Raw genomic sequence first — 15,684 nt, 5'->3', positions numbered from 1 at the left:
TTAAGCATCTGCCTGCCAATGCAGGGGATATGGGTTCAAGCCCTGGTCCGGGAAGATCCACATGCCGTGGAGTAGCTAAGCCCGTGCGCCACAACTACTGAGCCTGCGCTCTAGAGTCCGCGAGCCACAACTACTAAAGCGCCTAGAACCCCCTGCTCCTCAACAAGAGAAGTCACCACAAGGAGAAGCCCGCGCACCACAACGAAGAGTAGCCCCTGCTTGCTGCAACCAGAGAAAGACGGTGTGCAGCAACGAAGACCCAACATAGCCAAAAATAAAATAAATAAACTTATAAAAAGAAAGAAAAAAAAAAGAATTGAGTATACTGAATGGTGCCTAGTAGTTCTGTTTATAAACTAGTAATATGAAATTAATAAACCCAGGTCTTACATTTTATTGTCTTAATAATATTTGTTAATATTTGTGTTTAATAATACTAATGGCAGTTTTTCAGCTCTTTAGCAATGAAAATACTGGATGACCTTATGTTATGGTATGTTTTCTTATGTTTGAAATATTTGTTTAAGTCTTAAAGATACTTAAAGCATTTTTGCCTTTAGCTAGCTAGGTGGTATAAACCAAAAACATGTTTTTTGGGAACACTGTTGTTAGTATTTTAGAGACTTTGAAAATATTATCTAGAACATGTTATTGTGTCATTGCTGAAAAAAATGGTTATTACACTGGGGAAAAGATGGCTTTATTGTCCTACTTGATTTTAAAGATGCAGGGTGGGAGGAGGGGGTATTGGATACTTACCTGTAATTCTAAACGATTTTACCTACCAAATCACTAATCAGCACCTGTAATTTTAGAACTTCCAGAAGTCAATCTTTATGACTTTCTTAGACTAAACACAATTGATCTATAAAGAGATTTCAAATTCTCCCTTGGTGGGAGGTCCAGTGGGTCTTGCCGTTACAGCATACTCACCACTTTTTCTTCATTTCACTCCTTCAAAGGTTAAAATTGGGGAAACTGCTTATAAATATCCTTACCACCATTTGGAAATTGGTCAGCAGCTACCTTGGGGCCTGGGAAGAAAGGAAAGTGGAACCAGGCTGTGGAGCTTGGAGGCCAGGCTAACATCACATGGGTCTGCCATAGGCAGTAGGGCAGCCTGAGCCCAGCGTTGCTAGAGCACTGTGCACTATGGCAGCAGTTCATGATTAGCAGGTCTTCTGAGACTAAAGCTCCTTTAGAATGAAGACTGGTATTTAAATTAATTATAAATAATTTTAAGCAGACCTGCTTTTGCCTTTATGTGGGAAAGAATAACTGCACAAACATAACCTTCACTCAAATCTGTGAAGTTAATCTTTTTCTAGTCCTTGCCTCTCTTTTTTGTATCACCTTTTATTAATCGCCTTTGAAGGGCCCAAAGAGGAAAGAATCTAGTATTAGTTGTTTAAACTCATTTGATTTTAATTGCCTTTCAGTGTAATTGAATTCTGATGTGCTTGGTCAAAGACCATTATTAGATTTTTATTGTTAAACCTAGAAAGAAAGGCCTTAACCTTTGTTAGAGGAATTTCCCATGTTATCAGACAGGTGGGGAAGAGTTGGTGGTGGAATCAGGGCAGAGGTAGGAGAAACTGAACTCACTTGACTGGTTGGCTGGCTGCTCCTTCCCTTCCTCGCACCTCCCTCTCTTACCCCTCTCCATGTACTGGTGTGAAATTTCTCTGTCCTGGACTTTGCTGCTGGGAATTAACTCCTCCCTTGATCTCAAAATTCGTCTGATAGTGTCTATTAACTCTTCTCAGTGTCCTGGCATAAAGTGGATGCTTTTGATTTACAGCTTTGCTCTGATAGGGAAATAGGGAAACTAAGAATGTTGTAGATAGAGAGGTCTGTTAGTTTACAGTATCTCTTTTTATGGCTTTGGTTAATATAAGGATTGCTGCATATTTTTAGAAAGTTTTCACATTAATTTGTACATCAGTGTTAGGACATACTTGGGAAATCATTAGGGGCTAACCCTTCCTTACAGGTCGGGGGCGCTGATGCCCTGAAGCGTTCTGTAAGACACAACTGGAATCATTGATAAGGAGGGGTCTTGAAGCCTGCAGTCTTCCTTTTCCAGGTGCAGTGCCCTTCTCGCTCTACTGGGTAGAATCTTAGTTAAGTTGTACCTTTGCTGCATCTTCTGTATATGCAGTAGTGTGTTTTGTGACTTCCTATCTAGTCTAGAAGTCAGTCAGTAAAAAAAAAAAAAAAAAGAAAAAGAAATACTTGAATGCTGGCTATGTATTACAAAGCACTGTATATTAAAGAATGGGAAGTTGAGACCTGGCATATTCTCTCCTTTGCATGTGACAGCTCTTTGAATACATAGACTTCAGAAGATAGCTCACTAAATTCAGGTGGCCCCGTAAGGTGACTTGGAGAATCCCCTGTATCTTGTTGCTGTTGCTTTATTTTCTCTGCTTTACAGTGAAGAAGTTAGGAGCATCTTGTGCTGCAGTCATGGAACATCACTGGCTTGGGCTCCTGCCTTGACTTGGGGTGTGCAACCGATAAACCACTTCGGGCTCTTTGTATTTTGAGAACTGTTGGTCAAAGCCATAAAAATACCTGTTTTTATATTTTCTCATCAAAGTTCTATCAGGTGGTTAGATACTTGTTGACTTTAGTCTTCATTACCTTCTTAAAAATACACAAATTAAGATTGTCTTTTTACTAGTTTCCATCTAAATAGTCTTAAACTGTGCTCTGAATAATAATCACAATAAAAAGATTTATAATATTAATAGCAAAATTTTTCAGCACTTAGTATCTGCCAAGCACTGTTTTTCATATATAGCTGCATATGTGTATTTTGTGTGTGTGTGTGTATATATATAAGCTACATATGTATGTGTGTATATAAATATATATATAGATATCTTTTCATATATAATCTAACTTAATTCTCATTTCCTACTCCATGATATTGGTACTATGATCCCTGCTTTACAGGTGGGGAAGCTGAGGCACTGTGAGTTAAGTAACTTGGTTAGGGTCAGACAGTAAGTGGAAGACCCAAGATTACAAATAGTCTGGCTCCAGAGCCAGAGCTTTTAACCTTTAAAATTTTTGTTTGTTTTCTTTTTAAAAATTTTATTGAAGTACAGTTGATCTACAATGGTGTGTTAATTTCTGCTGTACAGTAAAGTGACTCAGTTATACATATATATTCTTTTTCATATTCTTTTCCATTATGGTTTATCCCAGGATATTTACTATAGCTCCCTTTGCCATGCAGTAGGACCTTGTTGTTTATCCATCCTATATCTAATAGTTTGCCTCTGCTAATCCCACACTCCTGCCCCTCCCCACCACCCCCAACCACAGGTCTGTTCTCTATGTCTGTGAGTCTGTTTCTGTTTTGTAGTTATGTTCATTTGTGTCGTATTTTAGATTCCACATATATAAGTGATATAATACGGTATTTGTCTTTCTCTGTCTGACTTACTTTACTTAATATGATGATCTCTGGGTCCATCCATGTTGCTGCAAATGGCATTATTTTATTCTTTTTTATGGCTGAGTATATTCATTGAATATAAATATATACCACATCCGTATCCATTCATCTGTCAACAGACATTTAGGTTGCTTCTGTGTCTTGGTTATTGTACATAGAGCTGCTCATAGCATAGGGGTGCATGTATCTTTTTGAATTATAGTTTTGTCTGGGCTGTTTTATTTTATTGAAGTATAGTTGATGTGCAATATTATGTAAGTTACAGATGTACAGTATAGTGATTCACAGTTTTAAAGTTTATACTCCATTTATAGTTATTAGAATATTGGCTATATTTCCTGTGTTGTACAATATATTCTTGTAGCTTATTTTATACATAATAGTTTGTACCTCTTAGACCCCTACCCCTATATTGCCCCTACTCACTTCCCTCACCCCACTGGTAACCACTAGTTTGTTCTCTATATCTGTGTCTGTTTCTTTTTTGTTACATTTATGAGTTTGTTATATTTCTTAGATTCCACATATAAGTGTCATACAGTATTTGTCTTTCTCTGACTTATTTCACTTAGCTTAATGTCCTCCAAGTCCATCCATGTTGTTGCAAATGGCAACATTTCATTGTTTTTTATGGTTGAGTTCTACTGCCTTTTTAAAGGTACATCTCTGTGTGTTGATGTGTTTAAATATAAAATGGTACAATCACTAGGAGTTTTGCAAATTAAGGAGTCTTACAAGAAGTAAAGAACATTTAGTCCAGTGTGTCTTTAGAATGAATCCTTTTGTGCCATGTATGTAATCCCTTTGGAACATCAGCTTCAAACATTCTGTGCTTCAGCTTTTATTAGCTTTATCTTTTATCTTTTAAAATGTCTAAATATACCTTAGATTGCTATTTTTCCTACTTAAATCTGTGTTTTAAACCCTTAGCTTAAAACTTTGCTTCAGGATTTTTGTGATTTCAGTAATCTACCTGGATTGGGAGAATGTGGAAACTAGTCTTTTGTAACTTAAAGCTAACAAAAAGTTTCTCTTTCTAAGATATTTTCAGTATTAGTTTATTCTGATGCTGATTGTCCCTTTTCTGTTACCTTTCCATTTGTTTGTATATCTGTTTTTAATTTCTTGCTGGTGTCTAATTCTGCACGTCCATCACAGTAACTTCTAGCCACATGTGCTATTTAATTTTAAATTAATTAAAATTAAAAAAAATCTAGTTCCTTGATGACACTGGCCACATTTTATGTATTCAGTAGCCACGTGTCTAGTGGCTATCATATTGAGCAGCACAGCTATAGAGTATTTCCATAATCACAGAAAGGTATACTGAGTAGTGCCAGTCTAATCCAGTCATTTTATTGATAAGGAAACTGAGGTCTATTAGGTAATTTAAGTGTTGTTACTCATCAGACTAGTTATTGGCAGAGCTGGATCTGGAACTCATGTTGTCTAGTTTCCAGTTCTGTGTTCTTTCCACACTGCCACCCCCAAGTATTTTTGATTTTATTTTAAAAGAATACTGAATAATTCAGGGCTATAGAAAAGTATGAAATTTGTTATGATTTAGGGCCTGGAATTAGTAGTTCTTTAATTTTAGTGCTCTCATTGAACATATAAAATGGGTTTCATTTTGCTTCATATAGAGATTGTTCAGGACATGTATGCTTTATAACGCAAGGAAAACCTGTTTTATTCAGGGATATGTTTTTGCTTCAGTTTCCTCATTCATAAAAACATTTATTGAGCATTGAGCTGGAGATTGTGAGATAGAACTATGCATCATCACCTTCTCATAGTTTTTGATCTTATGTGAGGACATGCATACATGTATCTCTATTTACAAGGTGAGACGTCTTAAGGGCTGCAGTTGAGATACAGTGTTTTAATTTTAAGAATGTTAGGAATGGTGAAGGCTGTTATTGTTGAATGTCTGGAAAAGGGTTTGGGGGATATTGGCACTTGAGCTGGCCATTTTGAGGGCCAGGTGGGGTTCAGAGAAAGGCATTGCAGATAGTGGAAAGGATGAGAAAATTCAGGTTTGTGTTCTGAGAGAAGTCTGGATGGGATGACTCTTAAGGGGGGTTAGGCTACAAAGGTAAGCAGTCAGGGGATAACTTGTAGAAAGGTCTTTTATGCTGTGTCGAAGAATATGAACATTAAGTGGAAAGAGAAACCGTTAAGAGTTTTTAAGCAGAGGAGAAACATGATGATATTTGAATTTTAGAGTTTGAAGTAGATAATTTGCATGACAGCCTTCAGAAGGGGAATAGAGGTGCAGGTAGATGAGCCTTGAGGTCATTGCAATAATCCAGGCATTAAGTAGTAAAGGTGGGAATGGGAATAGGGAGATAGGTAAACAATGCTTGTAACATATGTCATAACTGCTTAGAAAACTGGGATGGGAGAGAAGCAGTGACATTATCAGGCTCCTGGCCAAGACAGCCAGAAGAGTGGAGTTGTCCATAGAATGAGGGTGGAGGAGGGAGGCGTGCCAGAGATAGGCGTGTCACGGGGCTGTTCCACAAGCAGTTAGAAGTGAGTGGAATTAAAGACACTGATGGTCCATGGGGGTAAATGAGATGAGAGAGACACTAGAGGTAGGTTGATGTGGTTAATTGCCATCATTCCTGTTGGGGAAGATTTTTGTGTACCAGGATACGTCATGGTTGCTGATCTGCTAATGGATTGGCTTCTTGATTCAAGAACCTGCTTCTAGTCCAATCAGCTGTGGTTGAGGGTGGAAAGATAACAGTCATGTCTGTTTCTTTAGTTTGGATTTCAGGGATGAGCTCCTTTCTCCCTTTGGTCCTGTTCTTCCACTTACGATACCTGGTTTTAGTTGTTGTTGTTCTTTGTTTGTTTTTTTAACCTAATATTTCCCTTCTCCATCTCACGTCTTACCTACCTCTTCCACAGAGCTTCACTGGATCAACTTCACCTCATATTGATTTTTCCCTTCTTTGAGGTTCTAGATCACGTAAAGAGCTTAGCTTATGTTCTCCTGTATTTCTGGGTATTTCTTGCAGGTGTATTTTTTTCTGGGGTTAAATTCCTTCTGATATTCTATGTTCCTGTGACAGTTTGCATATTGCTGGTTATATAGATATCATTCAATAAATAACCACTCTCAGTAGCATATTAGAATCAGTTATCAATGTATTTTAGCACAAATACCACTGTAAGTTTCCATATGTCAAAATGATTAACTTGTACCATTTTTGTTCCACACATCTAAGCAACATAGGCTATATTTAAGGGTACTCTGATGTTCACGAGGATAAGATTTGATCTAAAATTGATATTTAGAAGAGAGTATATGGATTATAACTTTTCATCTTTAATTAAGATGGATTTAGGCATAAATTAGTTTTCAGCAAGAAAAGAGATTTAGTATAAAATAAGTACAGTGAATAGATATTTTGATCCAAGTCAAATATATAAATAAGGAAAATATAAATTTTGTCTTAGGTTGTTGTAACAAAGTACCATAGATTGGTAGCTTATAATCAACAGAAGCTTATTTCTCACATTTCTGGAGACTGGAAGTCTGAAATCAGGTTGCCAGCATGCTTGGGTCCTTGGTGAGGGCCTTCTTCCCAGGTTGCAATAGGCTGGCTTCTTGCTGTGACCCCACAGGGTGAAAAGAGAGTGAGAGAGCCTCTGGGGTCACTTTTATAAAGTCCCTGGGCTTCCCTGGTGGCGCAGTGGTTGAGAGTCCGCCTGCCGATGCAGGGGACACGGGTTCGTGCCCTGGTACGGGAAGATCCCACATGCCGCGGAGCGGCTGGGCCCGTGAGCCATGGCCGCTGAGCCTGCACGTCCGGCCAGGCCCGTGAGCCATGGCCGCTGAGCGCCTGCGCGTATGGAACCTGTGCTCCACAATGGGAGAGGCCACAACAGTGAGAGGCCCGCGTACCGCAAAAAAAAAAAAAAAAAAGATCATATAAAGTCCCTAATCCCATTCATGACCTAATTACCGCCCAAAGGCTCACCTCCTAATACCATTACATTTCGGATTAAGATTTCGACATAAGAATTTCAGTGGGACACAGACATTCAGTCCATAACAAAATTATATAAACCCAGGATATATATGGTTTCTCCTGAGTGGTTAATATGGACTATATAGTTAGCTGTCCTTAAATTAAGGCGTTCTTAATGTATATGAAATATATATCAAAAACTGTATATGTAAGCAGTTTGAAGACTTTAAAGCACTAAATCTAACATACTATTTGTGTGTTGGCTATAATTTCAAGCTATAGAATCTTGTATGTGAACTGAATTTATCTTGTGTATGCACTGTGCCTGGTTCACTGTAGGCAGTAAGCTTAAGTGAGAATGAGTATAGGAATGAGAGAACACTTAGTGGAATACATGTGTGTCGCCCTTGTTAGTTTGAGGCTTAATTTCTTGCATCTTTCAGGTTGATGTTGCATTTGCTAATTAAGTTTGAATTAAGTATCTATGAATTACAAGTACCTTATTCTTATTCCTTACAAATGATGCCCATAACGTTAGTTTGTCTGAACACTGAGGGCAAAAAGTTTACTGAAAGTTCTTGTCTGTGGATGATTCTGTTAAAGCCATTAAGATCTACTTTTTATGAATATTGGGTATAATTCATTGCTGGTAAATGTTTCAGTAAACTTGGAGTGGATGATCATTTCCATAACTCTTGACTGTAGATATTCCTGGTAGAGCAAAAAATTAATATGCTTGCTGTTACAGCTGTTGTTCAGCACTGTTTTGGAAGTTCTCATAAATAGAATAGAATAAAAAAGGAAAGGAGGAGACCTATTTAGATAGGGGAAGGACAGCTCTCATTCGCATATTAGGATGTTAGGTTGGCCATAAATACCATGAGAGTGGCAGTCTTACTCTCTTTTGTTCACCTTTGCATCCCAGGCGATTAAATAGTGCCTGGCATAGAGTTGAAATTCAGTAAATAGTTATTGAAGGAATGAATAATGAAGATTTTACGCTTTGTAGGATTTTCTAGCTAGGCTAGTAACTAAAAAGCTGCCAGAGTTAACAAGAGTTCAGTAAGACTACAGTAGAACTGATAGACTGTGTCTAGCTTTTGCCTTGGGATGAACTCTCCAGCCCATGGTCCCTGTGTAACACAATACGATTCCTGTAAATATCAGTTTGGGGGGTTAAATCTTTATTCACTTAGGTGGTGAAAACTCTTTTGCTTGTTTTTAATCTGTTGTATTCCTTTTTCTCTTTGCAGTTCTAATTGTGGAGTGGTAAACATATACAATCAAGATTCTTGTCTCCAAGAAGCAAACCCAAAGCCAATAAAAGCTATAATGAACTTGGTTACAGGTGTTACTTCTCTGACCTTCAATCCTACTACAGAAATCTTGGCAATTGCTTCAGAAAAAATGAAAGAAGCAGTCAGATTGGTAATATTTCTTTACCCTTTCCTTTTAGCATTGATAATTTTAAAATTTAAAGTTGAAAACATGGAAAGATAATAGGAAAGTGTTGGATTATTTTAAAAAGAATAGCCTCTTTTGATGTAGAAATTCCTTATACTGTAGCTTTTGGGTATTATTATAGAAATGACTAACAGTAGCCACCAAATTTGTATTATGTCAGTTCTTTTGGGAAAGCTGTGCTGTCCATTCCTAGCATTTCTTAAGTGGTAGTCTTCATTTTCAGAGGTTTCTTTCGGCATACACATGAAGGAATATGTTTAAAGCAAACACTTCATTCCTCTATAGTTTTTTTTTTAAATTAATTCATTCATTTAGTTTTGGCTGCATTGGGTCTTCGTTGCTGTGCACGGTCTTTCTCTAGTTGTGGTGCGCAGGCTTCTCATTGAGGTGGCGTCTCGTTGTGGAGCACGGACTCTAGGTGCGCAGGCTTCAGTAGTTATGGTACACAGGCTCAGTAGTTGTGGCTTGTGAGCTCTAGAGCTCAGCCTCAGACGTTGTGGCACACGGGCTTAATTGCCCCACGGCATGTGGGACCTTCCTGGGCCAGGGATCGAATCTGTGTCCCCTGCATTGGCAGCCGGATTCTTAACCACTGTGCCACCGGGGAAATCCCTAGTTTTCTTTCTTCATCTACTTTTTTAAGGCCTGGTGTCATAATGGAGTAGAGGCAGTTCTTAATTTTTGAAAATAAATTGTGTACAAAGAGTGCAATTTAAATAGCTGGATAGTTACTTGTGAAGATAGCTCTGTGCCAAGGATCCCCAGGACTTCCCCCAGGTTTGGTGAATAGAATAGTAAATAAAAGGACTCACAGGACTCAGAATATGGTCATACTCATGGCTAAGAATAACTACAGGGAAAGGATACAAAGCAAAATCAGCAAAAGGAAAAGGTGCATGGGGTGAAGCCTGGAAGAAACAGGCACAGACTTCCAAGAGTCCTCTCCTAGTGCAAGTCACATAGGACACATTTAATACAAGTCCTCTCCCAGTGCAGGTCACATAGGACACGTTTAATACAAGTCCTCTCCCAGTGCAGGTCACATAGGACACGTTTAATACAAGTCCTCTCCCAGTGCAAGTCACATAGGACGCATTTAATACAAGTCCTCTCCCAGTGCAAGTCACATGGGACACATTTAATTCCTCCAACAGCAAATTGTGACAACATGTGTTAAGTGTTTTCTGCCAGAGAAGCTCATTAGAGACTCAGTGCCCAAGGTTTTTATTGGGGGTTGATCATGTAGGTACCCTCTGCCTAGGAGGTACCCAAAGTAAAGGCTCCCAGAAGTAAAGGCAAGTGTTCAGCATAAACCACATGAGACAAATCATTTAGGCATAGTGAGCTGTCCTTATCATTTAGGGAAAGTTTCCCATGTGTGTAGGGACCTGTATGCCCAGAAGTTGGGTTTTTATAGGACTTTTTCTTATTAGTTCAATTACAGCTTTTAATACGGGGGTCATAAAGAGAGGTTAGAGCACAGCTGAGTTCTAACCAGGTGGGGGTCATTGGTCTGAGGGAAGATGTACTAAAAACACTGGGGAATAGTTACAGTTGAGTCTTTTAGGAGGGCATAAACATGTTTTTTGCCCCTGATATTCAAGTCAGTAGGGGAGATAAAATTTAAAATTAAATTGTCCAGGGCTTCCCTGGTGGCGCCGTGGTTGAGAGTCCACCTGCCGATGCAAGGGACGCAGGTTCGTGCCCCGGTCCGGGAAGATCCCACATGCCGCGGAGCGGCTGGGCCCGTGAGCCATAGCCGCTGAGCCTGCGCGTCCGGAGCCTGTGCTCCACTACAGGAGAGGCCACAACAGTGAGAGGCCCGCGTACTGCAAAAAAAAAAAAATTAAATTGCCCATAAGTTGGTATTTATCCTCCATCAGGAAGAACACATCAGCTTGTCGTGTGAAACCATGGCCGCTGTGTACAGTTGTGTAGGTTATTTGTTGCACAAGGCACCACATCTAAAGAGACTCCATTTACATCATAAACTTTGTGTTTGTATTTACTGTAGTATTTCTGATAATTTTGGTAACAGAATTGTTCTGTTTATTTAGCTAGAAAAATACACAGCTACCTTCTGGTAAAAATGAACTTTAAAAAATTGCTTTGTGTCTTGTGCCCCAACTTTTGTGAACTTCTTAGCTTTAATGGGTCAAGACCACTTCTAGTGCCTTTGCATTGATGCCAGGCTGTGCAGGCAGAGCCTGCTTCCCAGAGAAGTTGAAAATAATCGAAAATGGCTTGGAGATTCACTGTAAACTTTACTTTCTTGACAAAAAATGGTCAATAGGCATTTATTGGGGGAGTAGGGCCTAGTGACTGACTGAAACCAGTGTAATAGACAGGTGTATCTAACAGTGGGTTTTACCTGGTACTTGTCTATGAAAATCACCTTGATTGGGTGGTTTAAAGTCTCATCTAAAAGTGAAGGATGATAGACTACCATGATTAATAGCTGAATGATAATTCTGTATGTGAGTATTAAGGTGGTGTATTTCTTGGAAGAGCTAGAGAATGTGTGAAAATGAGAGTTTGTTAAAATCCTAGTCTGCTTAAGGTAACGGCTTCCGTGCTTGGGTTTTATTTATCCACAAATTGGACGGGGACTTGTCTTGCCTAGCTTGGATTTGGGCCTGTTTTCCCCCAAGTAGACTTTCCTGGAGAAAGAGACCTGGCCTTGGGGTGAGCTTTTGGCTCTTTCTCAATCAGAACACAGTTTCACTTGATGAACTAGGTTTTCATGGTTTAGCCCTCCTCAAGGAGAGATTGCAAAAGGCAAAGAATATACCACAAAATTGAGAGATAAAAGTGAAAAAAGGGGAGTTAGATGATATTGGAAGATTTGATATGACTTTGTCTTGGATTCCAACTCTTCATAATGTTTGAAGTATCTGTTCCTTGTGATTAAATTTTAGTATCCTTTACTGTGGTTATTAAGTTAGAGCATTAATGGGCTCTACTGTTGACTTTTCACTTTATTCATTCACTTATTCGTTTGACCCTCCCAGGCCCCATGCTAGATGCTGCATTTTAATGCAGCATCAAGAAAGCACTTTCTTCTCTTCCTTCCCTTCCTTCTTAGTTAATAGCACATTGAGAATCAAATTTTAATTTTGGAACACTTTGCCTTATTAAGAGAACTGTACTTGATGTGTGCTACAATCAAAATGAACTTTTTGTTCCAGCAAAGTGACAGAATGAAGACTAAAATTTAAGAAAGATGAGCTCCCAGTTGTTGTAGTTTAAAGCTTTTTATTATTTCCTGCAGGTCCACCTTCCTTCCTGTACAGTATTTTCAAACTTCCCAGTTGTTAAAAAGAAGAATATTTCTCTTGTTTATACTATGGATTTTTCTCCCAGAAGTGGTTATTTTGCTTTGGGGAATGAAAAGGGCAAGGCCCTGATGTATAGGTAGGTATTATTTATGTTTAGAAGTCAGAAAGAAGTCTCAGCTTCTTTTGAAAATGTGAAGATAAAGTTGTTACATTCTCAAGTCTATAATTATATATAATTTATTAGATCTGTAGTTTATTAATTATAATTAAGAATTATTAACTGATAAATTATAGAGTGTTTATAGTCGACTCCCATCGTCATATCTAAAAAAAAATGTGCATTTTTCTACCATAAGATTTTTCTAGCAGAAAATTTACTTGGGGAATTTTTGGAGGAAAGGGGGAAGCTATATTTTGAAAATGTCAGATTGAGGAAAAGTTGCCACTTTAATAATACTGCCACTTTCATGGTGCCTTACGTTTAGATTAGCCTTTGTTGACCTGACAATGCTCTATTTATTCCACTAGATGTAAGTGATTTTTTTTAAGAGGTATTTCTTTTCCTGCAGCTGTAAGCTGTAAATAAGGATGTTAACTACAAAGATACCAAAAGGCTGTGCTCTGTCCAGGTTCTTTTCTGTGCTCAACCTACTTGGCTATAAAGCAAGAACAAATAAAATGTAATTACATTGTTGCTAGAAGATACAGGTGACAAGGTAGCTCTGGGGGAGAACCTGTGACTTAAAAATAATAGCCACCTTTCCTTGCTCCCATGTGTTGGCAGTGAATGTTGCATAGAACCCTGTGTTTATGTTTGTATGCTTCAGGGAAGGCCTGCTTTCAAAGAAACTGAAATCTGGGGTGAAGAAGAGGAGGAATACAAATTGGTTTTGAAAAGAGAACAGAGCAAACAATAATATGGCTTATAGTTTTACTTACTTTGAAAGGAAAATGGTTGGGTGGTACCGGGAAAATTGATAATTCCATCATTCTCATTTCACGTCATTTTTGGAGTGGTTCTTTCAGTTTGGATTTTATAAAAGGATGCAGATTCTTACTGAACTTAGGAATTCTCTTCCAAAGCTTTGGTTTATTATAACTGATTTGTTTCTTTTCTTAAGCCCCAAAGCTCATTAGAGTTTTCACCAGAGCATTGGTCTCTAGTGAGACTGTTTCTAGCGTGTGGGTTGGACTGACAGCATTTCTGTTGGATGTGGCTGATCAGGTATTTCATAGACCGTGATGTAATGCTTTGGAGCAAGCTGATGGCTTTTATCTAAAATCTGAGGTATTAGCATTAGGATACTTCAGAATGGCAGCTTGAGGAGTCACCTAGCTGCCTAGTGAGAGTGATTGTGATTACATTTCCGCACCAAAGTCTTCCTAAGTGTCATTCTGCGATCTGATTGACAGTATCCTGGGTAATCACAAAATTGTTTTGATGATTTTGTCTTTTACTTTTTCAGGTTGCATCATTACTCAGACTTTTAAAGAGATTATTTGAAGTAAGAAAATCTTTCACTTTTTTTTTCATCCTACAAAGTTTTAAGGTTACACCCATTGCTGTCAATTGGCAGAGGGACCATATTAACTGATTTTTGTTTCTTTGCCTCTGGGTTGCTCTGTCTTCAGTTAAGGGAGTGGGATGGATGTAGATCAGGAAGAGCCTAGTTGGACTTGAACCTTCCTTGGGAATTTTTTATCCCAAATCACAACAGTCTGGCTCTGTTCTTCTGAGGGCAGATCTTTAATATTGTGTCCATAATGGTCATCAAAATTATAATTACTGAATATTTAATCCACAAAGGAGAAGAGACTTAACTGAGAGAGATAAGTATCTCCAGATATAATTATAGCTTCCGTAAGCTCAAACCCTTTTATTTTGTATGTTTCTTGAGGGATTATAAGTGGCTTGCCTTGTGGCTAGTTAATGGTTGGTCATTAGTTTTGCTGCCGTATATAGTAGATATATTTGGCATATGCATATATGTACACATATACGCCATATATGTATTTCTTTTTCTTCCAGTTTCATTGAGATATAATTGGCATACAGCACTGTATAAGTTTCAGGTGTACAGCATAATGATTTGACTCACATACGTCATGAAATGATTACCACAATAAGTTTAGTGAACATCCGTATAGATAAAAATTAAAGAAATAGAGAAAAACTTTTTTCTGTGTGGTGAGAAGTCCTAGGGTTTACTCTCTCAGCCACTTTCCTGTATAACACACTGCAGTGTTCGTTATATTTATCATGTTGTACATCCCATCCTTAGTACTTATTTATCTTATAACTGGACGTTTGTACCTTTTGACTTCCAGGTACAAGATTTGTGCCTTCCTCCAATTGCTGCTTGGTATTTAAAACAGTAGGACATGCTTCTCTTCCTATGGCTTGATTTTTCACCTGAGATATGGTGGTGGTTCTGAGGTGGAGCTGCGACCAGCTGTTCATCACAGTTGACTAATTTGGTCTTCTCTGAGATTCATAAATGTTGAGGAGAGACTCTGGGAGTGCATGTAGACTTAATTAGGGGAAAGAATTTTTGAAGGTGGTGGAATTTTGAGCAAACCTAGCCAGGAGGGGAAAGCAGTCCAGCTGCCTTGCCTCCCAAAACAGCACTGCCAGTGCATGTTGTTTGTTGGTGACCAGTGACTATAAATCAAGTATATAATTTCTTCTGTTCTTTCCTCAGATCCAGTTGAGCCACAAGAGAAACCCATCCTGATAAATCTTCTCAGAAACTTTCCAGAATGAGTGATAATATAAGGATAATGATATATTGAGCCAGCTGTGCTTATTTAAGTTACCAGAAATGTTTTAATAAACCCATAGTAACTTTTGTTTGAAACTAAATGTATGTGGTTCTTCCCTCTCCACCTACACACACGCTAATTTGGGTGCATTTCTTTTAAGACCCAGCATGAGAGATTGGAAACACCTGTCTGTAGCCAAAAATAATACAGGTAGTTAGTCTCCTGTTTCACAGTTAACCCTGATGAGTATTTCCCCCTTTCCCAGCATAGATCTCTCTGTGTTTCTGGGTATCAGCTAACAGAGGTTCTGATGAGCTGGAGGTCAGTCCACATTTATGAGAACCATGGGATCTAATGGTATAAATTTTGAACCTTCAGGTTTTCCTAGAAAGGTAGTTGTGGAAGCGAAAAGACTTTTCTGGGCTTAGTACTTCAAATGATTGTCACTGTTACTTTGTGGGGAAGGGGGCATATGAACACCTGGTATGCTTGTCCTACTAATTACTAGCCACTCCCCTTCCTGGAAATGTACATGACGCCAACTTAAAAGTTTAGTTGAGGTTCCAAGTTTGTCAGTTGATTGCATAATTCTTTAATCATAGTATAACCTTGCTTAAGTCCCTATGTTTCTTAGGAAAAACTGACATTATATTATGTATTTCACCCCACCTCCTTTCTAAAATGTGGAAAAGAAATGGCAGGTTAGAAAAGGAAGTTACTCCAATGA

General features: G+C 38.4%; 1 protein-coding gene across 4 annotated transcripts in view; it reads left to right on the top strand.

The window, feature by feature from the left end:
• Positions 1-15,057, top strand: part of UTP18 (UTP18 small subunit processome component) — a 37,764-nt gene extending 22,707 nt beyond the window's left edge. Inside the window, exons 11-14 of one of the 4 annotated variants that reach the window (XM_060134688.1) lie at positions 8,706-8,880; positions 12,188-12,330; positions 13,661-13,699; positions 14,897-15,057. In XM_060134688.1, the coding sequence (XP_059990671.1) occupies positions 8,706-8,880; positions 12,188-12,330; positions 13,661-13,685 (343 nt within the window). In that variant the 3' untranslated portion in view covers positions 13,686-13,699; positions 14,897-15,057. The remainder of the gene's footprint in view (positions 1-8,705; positions 8,881-12,187; positions 12,331-13,660; positions 13,700-14,896) is intronic. The other 3 variants (XM_060134690.1, XM_060134689.1, XM_060134691.1) reach the window with 3 other exon arrangements.
• Positions 15,058-15,684: the final 627 nt, after the last annotated feature.

This window comes from Lagenorhynchus albirostris, chromosome 20 (assembly GCF_949774975.1).
Source record: "Lagenorhynchus albirostris chromosome 20, mLagAlb1.1, whole genome shotgun sequence".
In the NCBI taxonomy this organism is placed as follows: Eukaryota; Metazoa; Chordata; class Mammalia; order Artiodactyla; family Delphinidae; genus Lagenorhynchus; species Lagenorhynchus albirostris.
This window is presented reverse-complemented; position numbering and strand designations above follow the sequence as displayed.